This window comes from Quercus lobata, chromosome 2 (assembly GCF_001633185.2).
Source record: "Quercus lobata isolate SW786 chromosome 2, ValleyOak3.0 Primary Assembly, whole genome shotgun sequence".
Lineage (NCBI taxonomy): Eukaryota > Viridiplantae > Streptophyta > Magnoliopsida > Fagales > Fagaceae > Quercus > Quercus lobata.
Genome location: NC_044905.1, coordinates 100,440,618 through 100,450,171, shown reverse-complemented (window position 1 = coordinate 100,450,171; position 9,554 = coordinate 100,440,618). Strand labels below are relative to the sequence as shown.

General features: G+C 33.5%; 1 protein-coding gene across 2 annotated transcripts; it reads left to right on the top strand.

Moving 5' to 3' along the window:
• The first annotated feature begins 958 nt into the window (after positions 1 to 958).
• Positions 959 to 8,658, top strand: LOC115977558 (YTH domain-containing protein ECT1). 2 transcript variants are annotated; one of them, XM_031099475.1, is made up of 10 exons: positions 959 to 1,229; positions 1,725 to 1,787; positions 2,230 to 2,291; positions 3,235 to 3,313; positions 4,546 to 4,610; positions 4,717 to 5,079; positions 5,443 to 5,958; positions 6,438 to 6,650; positions 7,348 to 7,518; positions 8,202 to 8,658. In XM_031099475.1, the coding sequence occupies exons 2-10, from the start codon at positions 1,760 to 1,762 to the stop codon at positions 8,376 to 8,378; spliced, it is 1,674 nt and encodes a 557-aa protein (XP_030955335.1). In that variant the 5' UTR covers positions 959 to 1,229; positions 1,725 to 1,759; the 3' UTR covers positions 8,379 to 8,658. The 2 variants fall into 2 exon arrangements, with proteins under 2 accessions (XP_030955335.1, XP_030955334.1); XM_031099474.1 differs by having other exon boundaries at positions 3,235 to 3,391.
• The last annotated feature ends 896 nt before the right edge of the window (positions 8,659 to 9,554 follow it).

Genomic DNA, 9,554 nt, shown 5'->3' with positions numbered 1-9,554 from the left:
ATAATAATTGTAGTAGTAGTAGTTAGGGAAATGAGAATTTGAGCCATGAATGTCTTCATTGAAAATATCAGGAGGTGCTAGTTGCATTACAAGACTATTGATCAATCACCAAAATATCAAGTGATTTATTAATTTTTAGAATAATCTACTCTATTAGGTTCTAGTTAGTTCAATTTCAATCATTATTTTTTTTTTTTTTGGTGGTTGAATGTCGAACATGGATTGGAAATTTGGAATCCTACCAATGGGCAATGGGTACAAATTTTGTGTATACCAAAAACTAATTAATATTTTTTTTTAGAAAGAACTAATTAATATCTTGATTACATAATAAAGAGTAGTTGTCTACTTCAGCCAAAGGCCTTATAGTTGAATTGACATCTCCCCATGTATAAAGTGCTTGGGGGTCTAGAAGGGAAAGAGTTCGAACTGCGGGGTTAGCAGCATGTTGTATTTATTTCTCAAAAAAAAAAAAAAAAAAGTAGTTGTCTACTCCAACTATAATATTATTACATAAAATAAAGTATAAAATAATTTAAAATAAATTCTATTACTTATTTTAATTAGTTTGTATACTATCAACTCTATTATCTAAGTTAAAGAAATTAAAATTTTGATTTCAACTAAAATTATATTTATCCTTTTAATTTTTTTTTTTTTGGATATTTTGATTCAAACAAAACTCTATTATTTAAGTTAAAGAGATTTAAAATTGTACAGTAACTAAAATTCTATTGCAAAAAAAATTTGAAGATACTTAAAATAAAATTTAAGATTTATATATTTAATTATTTTAATAACATATCATAATTTTGTATTTACCTATTGTGTTGGAGTCAAGTGACTATAATTAATTTTAAAAAAATTTCAAAGTACTCACAATTCCATCCCAACAACAACACATATAGGCTGATAGGCCCTGCGCTTATTTTGGCCCATTCTCATCGAACGGCCTACATCCTTTGTACTCCAAAGTTGGAAAAAATCCTAACCGTCCATTCCACCGTTTAAGGGTTTCTCTCTTTCCTAACCCAATTCTTCTTTTCTTCTTCGTCTTCGTCTTCGTCTTCACACACTCTCTCTCTCTCTCTTTACATATTTATTTTTATATATAAAATATTTATTATTTGGAAAACCGCTTTTCGCAACCGAAGCGGTTTTCCGATTCTTTCAGATCGGTCCCTGCCGATTCGATACGCGTTTTTTTTTTCCCCAACTCCGTTTCTTAGGTTCGTTTTGGTTACTCTCTCTCTCTATATCTGTTTGTGTGTGTGAAGTCTACTGTGTGAAACACGTTTTTTTGTTTAAATTCTTTTGCTTTATGTATAGGTTTCGGGAAAAATATGAGAATAGAGCTTAGAAAATATCTAAATTCTATATATATATATATATATTTTTTTTTTAATTTATGAAATATCTAAATTGATTATTATTTTTTTTAATTTATTTTATTAAATTTTCCTGGTGAGAAAATTTTTAAAGGTTTTGTTTTTTTAAGAATGAAAAAAAATATGAAACGCACGAGTCGCTGTCGATGTTGGATTTTTCTATTTAAGAAATTAATGTTTTTTTTTGTTTTTGTTTTGTTTAAGGTTTCCTTAGGGTTTAAGTAAAAAAATTTTAAAAAATAGTAGTATTTCCTTTATTAGAAAATACAGCTTGACTTTATATAAAAACTTAGACTAACCCTTTTCGTCCTTTTCTTATTCATTGCTGGACTGTAGGTGAGTTGTGATTTATTTTTTCGAAGATTGAAACAATGGCTGGAGAGAAGATATTGGAGAAACGTATCCTATATTGTTTTGTGCTTTTGAAGTAGTATTTGTATGTGGGTTTGTGTTGTTTTATTGGAATATGTGGTGCAAATAGTTTTAAAGTTCTTGTTTTTGTGAATTAAATCGATAAATACGATCTGGGTTTTGTCTGTTTTGCAATAGAATTTGCTTTATTATAACAATTATAGCTAGTTAGTGCTTAAAGATTGAATTTTTTTTATGTGTAGATTGAAAATTTCATCAAGTTTGTGAGTTCAGGGGTTACTTAGTGGGAATAGTGATTATTTTTTTAAAGTGTCAAAGTAATTGCTGTGTTGGATTTGATTGTCTGAATGGCTTATGTGGGTTTGATTCTTTGGATTGATAACATACTAGGGTCAATTTTAGTTTTATGTTTTATGGATAAGATTTATTTGGGCTGTTACTGGATGTTTTACTTAACCGTGAATTCCAGCTGAGCTTTTGGCTGCAGGAATGAAGCCAGAATCTGTTGCTGAATTGAGTGAGCAAGATGCGGTAAGTCAGAGTTAGCAATTCTTTATTTCCCCCTTTGTTGTCTATGTTTGCTTCTAGTTCAAGTTGGTGTTTTGGGGGGTGGATTTGAATGCCATTGGGGTTCAAAGCCTTAAATCTTTGAGTTGGCAGCATGCTATATTGTTAGTCCAAGATGTTTCTTTGTACAATGAGATATGGAGTTTTCGGGTTGTAGTGTTTGTGTATTTAATCTATATCTATATTATTATCATTTAAGGGGCTTCCCCTGTTTGGATTCCTCATTTTTTTAGTTCAAAAATGCCCCTACACCCCTATATTTAACTAGAGACAAACTAAATGACAATCCGGTAAAAATGCAACTCTAACTCCCACTAAAACATTGCCTAAAAAATAGGGTCATTCTCCTGTAGATTTTCAAATTTCTTTATCCACTTATAAATTAAATTCTCAAAATAAAAATTATATATATAATATAAAAACACAGATTTTTCTTTTTTGGCTACAAAATAGGACCACTAAAAAAGAGTCTCATCGCACACGCGAAGCGCGTGTGAAGAGGCTAGTATTACAATTATTTTTCTGCTCTTCTCTCTCGAGCAGGAGGAATGATATTGCTGTGTATCACTGAAGCCAAAATTAGTGTTTGTTCATTGTATCACTCATATTCTTGAGCTTATGCATCAATCTGTGTGTAATTTGGATATTTTATAAAGCAATGAGATCATGCATTCATGCTTTTTTTTTTTTGTTTAGTAGTAGTACACTGCTTTAGACTTTCCTAGTCTGTGCATACGAGATGTTTTAATGCAGTAACCTATTTCTGGTTTTCTATTTGGCTGGGGTTAGGGTTTTGATTTTTATTCAAGGGGGTGGTGGGGGGGGGGTGTTCTTGGTTCATTTAACATCACCTTTCTTTCTATCACTCTTGAAATTCAATTGGACATTGTTTTAATGTTTCTTGCAGGCATCTGGGAAAGATGGGATTCCATCTGATTCTACCTCCTACGTCTCCTCTACTATGGATGCTACCTCTAGCACCAAAGGTGAGACTGATCACAAATCAGTTGGAGAGCATGGTGAATACCATCCACCTACTAGCTGTTACAATTATTATTTCCCAGGTTAGATGTTAAAATGGTTCTTTGTCCACAAACACTATTAATAGAACTAAAGTTGATTCAGCAGAAAATCATGACAATTGTTGAAAATTAAAAATCATTAGTAAATGGGAATCTGTAACTGAGGATCCTACCCACTGCCATTTCTCGGCTTAATTAAAGAGTTGATCTTTTGATTGGTGACAGTGACGTTCTTTTTGTTGACCCTATTTTAGCATAGCTTATAGGATTTATTGTTGGACATGCATTGTTCTAAGAAGGGCTAATTTTAGTTGTGGTAATATAGCGATCCAGTGGAAAGGAATGCCTAAAAAGATTTCCTAAAAGGAGACCCTGATGTCTTCTAGTATGAATGGTTAAAGCCAATTTTATGTAGTTAAGGCTTTGATGCCTTAAATTATCATCTTGTCATGATTTGATGAAGTCAAGTTTCTGATGTCCTCTAACTTACCCAAAAAAAAAGTTCTCTGATGTCCTCTAAAGTTGAAAAATTGTAATGTTGTGTATTTTTCTATTCATGGGCAATTTGAAGGCGTGTTTAGCAAAGAAAACATTAGTGTCAAGTTTGTGGTATGGACTGGTTAATCTGGTAGGAAAGTTATTCTAATGTTTGAACCCAACTTGGATTGCCAACAAGGATACTTTATTATTGAAGTTAAGGTCAGAGAGATAGGCTAGGTCCCAAAATGAAAATCTTGGCTGATGGGAATTGACCTTTGAATAGGTGTTGCTGTATTGGTGAAGTTGATAGTGTTGCAGTTGTGTTTATGGTGATGTGGTTAGTATGATTTGCTATGTGGCTTTGGTTGCCCTATGCTGAAGGGATGACCTGGTTATGCTGATTAGTTTTATGAGTGTTTTTCTTGATCAATTTGGCACTTGTGTGGTAATACCATATCTAGCTAGATACTTGACCCGAAAACATCTGAACCCGTTAAACATACATGTGTAGAAAGATCATTTTCTCTCTTTGTTCCTCATTCTTTACTAAGGAAGTTTTATATAAAAGCATGGAACTTTGCTTGATAGTTCCATTTTTTATTGTTCAGTTTGCAGTTGCATGTAGAACCTTTGCTAAAAAAAATGGCATTTTAGAATTAATCAGCTGTTCTATCCATTCTTATTGTGGAAATTTTGTTTACTTTGTCATTTTGCAGGATTTAATGGATCCTATAATCAGCTAGGTGATCATTATAATCTTCAAGCAGATGGTTCTCATACGGTATGTGCTGTTCCATGTTTTGTGGAAATTACTGATGAAATTGACCTGCAAATTTGGCATTACTAATTGAAATTGGTGATTGTTCCGTCATTGGATGTTGCTCCAGGGTATGCAATCCGACAATGCTTCAATGGTCTATTATCTGCCTGGCTACCCATATCCTTCGGGGACTCTTGTGGGTGCTGATGGGCAGTGCGCTGGTCAACAGCAATATTTGGCTTCCTCAGGATATCTTCAGCAACCTGTTCCCTATGGATCTGAGGCAATGCCTTGTTATTCATGGGATTCACCATATGTTGGGGATGCTCCAAATGGAAGCTCTGCTGGTTTTGCTAATGGAAAATCTTCCCCGGGTTCAACCACTTTTGCAAAGTCTAATAGCTCCTACTCAATGAGAACAAATGGCAATGTTGCTAGCAAATTTTCAAAGTCTATTCCTCATACACAACCTGTCAGAACATTTAACAAGGTACTTAATGTTTGAAGCAACCCTCATTTGAAGAGCATAGTAATTTTGATATAATGATATTGTTTGAGCAAAGTGTTCCGTAAGAAGAGATAAGACTTAAGATTATAGTAATTGCATTACTGCACTATGTCTATCTAACATTTGAGGTTATGGTTCTTTAAATTTGAATCTGCCTTTTTCAGTTGCAGTCAATAATTTTATTGTACTACTATTTGCCATGCCTGTTGTTAGTCATTATAGAATCTTTTAAATGTGTAGGGAGGAAATACTTTGTTTGAATTGATCTGTTAAGGTGTTAACCTTAATCATGGTCTCTCTTACGTGGTATAATTGTTTTGATTATGTGACTTTATAATGTTACAGGTGCCTCATTTAAGTTCTGACTTCTCAAAAGGCCTTTTGAAAGGTTACAACCCAATGGGGAAGTTGTCGCCGTTTACTTACCAAAAACAAGGTCTGTTCCCTCAGAATGGTCAAGTGAATTACCGACCAAATGGGAGAGCATGGAATGTAAATGATAGAAGTAAGTTGAGAGATAAATACAACAAGAATGGAGAATTTGAAAACTCAACTGAATTAACTCGTGGACCTAGGGCATACAACAAGAGTGCTTCTTCAGACTCATCTGGCGAAATTGTGGATTTGGGGCTTGCAGTTCGTAGTGACGTATACAACCTTCAAGATTTCCCAACTGAGTATGAAAATGCAAAATTCTACATCATCAAGTCCTACAGTGAAGATGATATTCACAAGAGTATTAAATATAATGTTTGGTCCAGTACTCCGAATGGAAATAAGAAGTTAGATGCAGCATTCCGTGATGTTGAAGCAAAAGCAACTGAGAAAAATTCCAAGTGTCCAATGTTCCTCTTCTTCTCGGTGAGTCGATATTATATTTTTTTTTTGCAAGAATTCTTGGTGATTTTTTTTTGTTAGGTAAATAACATGTTTTGTCATTCTCATAGGTTAAAATACATCTTATAGATGAGCTTATTAAATTCCCCACCCCCTCTCCCCCTCCAAAATTTTCTAATGTTGTAAATAGAGTGCATAAATAAGCTGGCTTTATGCTTTTGCAGTTTTGCTTGATTTTAATTTCTTTGGAGAATTATTTGCTAAATAGCTGGCTAGATTAATGTGGCAGCATGGTCAATTATCAATTTTATGGCCAATGGCCATGGTTAGGGAAAATCAGTTTGTGATCATTTATCTATGTACTTGTGTTACTGTTAGCAGACATCAACTGTGGGAGTGGGCATCTGTGTAGTCTATTAATTATTATGCTGTACAGCATTGTCTAAAGTTATATAACCAAATATGTGGTGTATCCTTCTATAACTATCACTCCCATTTTCCAGGTTAATGGAAGTGGACAGTTTGTGGGTGTTGCTGAGATGAGTGGACAGGTGGACTTTAATAAAGACATGGAATTTTGGCAACTTGACAAGTGGAATGGGTTCTTTCCAGTAAAATGGCATATAGTAAAAGATGTTCCTAACACACAGCTGCGGCACATTATCCTAGAAAACAATGAGAATAGGCCTGTAACTTTTACCCGGGACACTCAAGAGGTATCACTTCCTTTCTTTGTTGACAGCACTCCATTTGTACTTGCTAGTTTAGCAGTGAACCTGATCTAATGATCTATGATACATATAATTGTTGTCTTTTAGTATTTTATTTTGAAAAGTGGTGTTAAGTTGGTGTTGCATGTGTTTAAAAAATAGAAATAAAAAACTGCTTCATCCCCCCAGAATGGAATTATTTGGCAATCTTTGAGTGTCACTTAACAGCAAAGAAAGTACTATGAACGTCCATTTTCCTCGCTCCATTTGCAAACTCAGACATTGATGTGAATCATTACTATTTAAATTTTGAAATAAACTGTATGTTGGTATTCTCTGTGTTTTTTTTTTTTTTTTTTAATCATTATTAAGATTATGCATAATGCTGAGCTCAACTTAATTTAAATTAAGGCTGGTTAGATTTTTGCTTTTTCTGAAATCAAGGCTTAGTTGAGAGTTAAGTTGTTTTTATTAAAAAAAGAAAGATTATGTGGTTTTACCTAAAATGTAGAATTTACCCAAGTGTCGGGTGGAGGTTCTGTTATCAAATGTCATTTCATAGTATCTTTATTATTTCAATCTTGAATTTTGGTTTCTATTTTGGTTTTTTTCCTAGTGACAATTAGGATCAAGAGAATTGTCCATATTTTCTGTTTGTTGGAATCATTAATGAGACATTTATTTTTATTATTATACTTTGCAGGTTGGGCTCAAGCAAGGTTTGGAAATGCTGAGTATTTTTAAAAGTTACACAGCAAAATCATCATTGTTAGATGATTTTAAATTTTATGAAAATAGAGAGAAATCTCTTCTTTCCAAAAGCAACAAGCCTACAACTCCACAAATGGAAATGTACAGTAACGTTGATATTCCTGTAAGTTTCAATTCCTCCTTCTCTATTAATTTTAAAATTTCTATTCCTATGGAACGGAACTACCTTTTCTATTATACAAAATGTCTGCTCTAATTGATAGTTTCTATTGATTTTTTATAAGTAATTCTTTTTTTTTTTTTTTTTTTTTTTTTTCTGTAAAATACACCCAATATAGTTTCTTGGACTGGGACCTTGAGAATGTAAATGGTGTTTGCTTTACTTGCCTTCAAAGCCATCATGTTGAAATCAACTAGCTGTAACCAGGCTTGATTTTCTCTGTATTTGGATACTTCTGTTTATTGCACATAATTAGGTGGTATTGGCTTATGTGGAGATTAGGATATTGCGCACTTAGTAATTTATTGCATGTTATTAATTATTGGCTACTGAAATAGAGGTAGTGACTTTCTGCTGAACTCTTTCATGTCATTTCCTGGTGGATAGCAATATTGTTTAGAATCCATTGTGAAGGCTAAAATTTTCACTGCCAGTTTATGCAGAATCATGTTATAGTTTGCAGATCCTCTTATTCATGTTACTATTACTAGCATTAATGATGGTTACCTTTGATGGTTCTTTTTCTTCTCTTTTCCTTTTCAATTCCTTCTTCTATTATCTAGTGTTTTGGCTCCCTTTGAAATTCTATTGCACCAATCTCACCCCTTTTTTTTTGTTTTCGGCAGGATAACACAACAGGAGAAAGGAAAATTGAGGTGGAATTAGGGGCTGCCAAGAGAACTACAACTACCGATTCCAATACTCTTATCCATCTCACTAAAAATCTTTCCCTCAATGGTTCCCCTCTGAAGAGTAGTTCTGTAAAGAATCCTATAGGAAATTCCGCAACATCAGCTTTTTAGAGTTTTTAGGTTATTAGGTTAGACACCTCCCCCCCACCCCCCCTCCCCCTCTCTTCTCTCCATCTCTTTCAATGTCTTTATCCCTCCCTTCTACATTTCAATTTTTATTCTATTCCTAAGTTGGTTTGTGTGTTTATTTTCTTAGTTTATTGTTCAGGTTATTGAGTCCTGGTTTGATGTTTCTGTTTCTGGTTTAGTTGGAGTTTGGTGTCAGATACTGATTTTACAGTTTTGTGCTTGATTCCAGTTTATGAGAGTTTAGCATTTCTATTTTTCAGTAGGCTCAAAGACTATGTGATGAGGTTCCAATTATTACTTTACTTAATAGGCTGGAAGAGAGAGATATTCAGAAAACCCGATTTCTAGAAATGAAACGCCATTAGCGAGCTGCTAATGCATCAAACATTTGCTAATTTAATATGGGTGATGGATCTTATGCCAAATTTTAATTAAACGTTACCGTTTGCCCCCAGAGGATGGAATGTGGAGTTATGAACTCATGGACCATGGCATTTGCTCTATAGATATCTAATTGTATCAATTTGAAATTTCAGGGTAAACCTCATTAAAGGAGAAGACTGACCAATTTTTTTAACTAGAAATCTGAACGTATCTATTGAAGACTTGAAGTGGCTCAAGTGTTAAACAAAAATGGTAATAAAAAAGAAAAAGAAAAAAAGGAGACCAAAACCCAGATCCAAGTAATTCACAAAATCATTAAATTGTCTTATGTTATTAACTGGAGAAATCAACAAATCCATAATCTTACTTCATAGTAGACTTGAAATGGTATGAATTCCCTTGAGATGATGGTAAATTAACGCTAGAAAGGTTTGACTTAAAATTGACACATGAGCTTCTCTTAAGATATGTAACAAATGTTGGACACTTTGACAAAGCCAACAAATTTGGTTTTCAAAATATACATATATACTACCATACTCTTTACTTATTTTGAAAAAAAAAAATACACCTATTTGGTATTGGTGTATTTTTATTCGAAAATGTATGCTTTAAATAATGCTCTATTAGAGTATAATAGGGTGAGAGGTGACTGAGATTCATTCTAATCAATTTGTTTCTAGTCTGATGACACCCACCCCTCCATAAGAGTGATCAACAGGCAGCAGCCCACATAATTTGATTCATTTGTCCGACTTGAAGGGTTGTGAATGG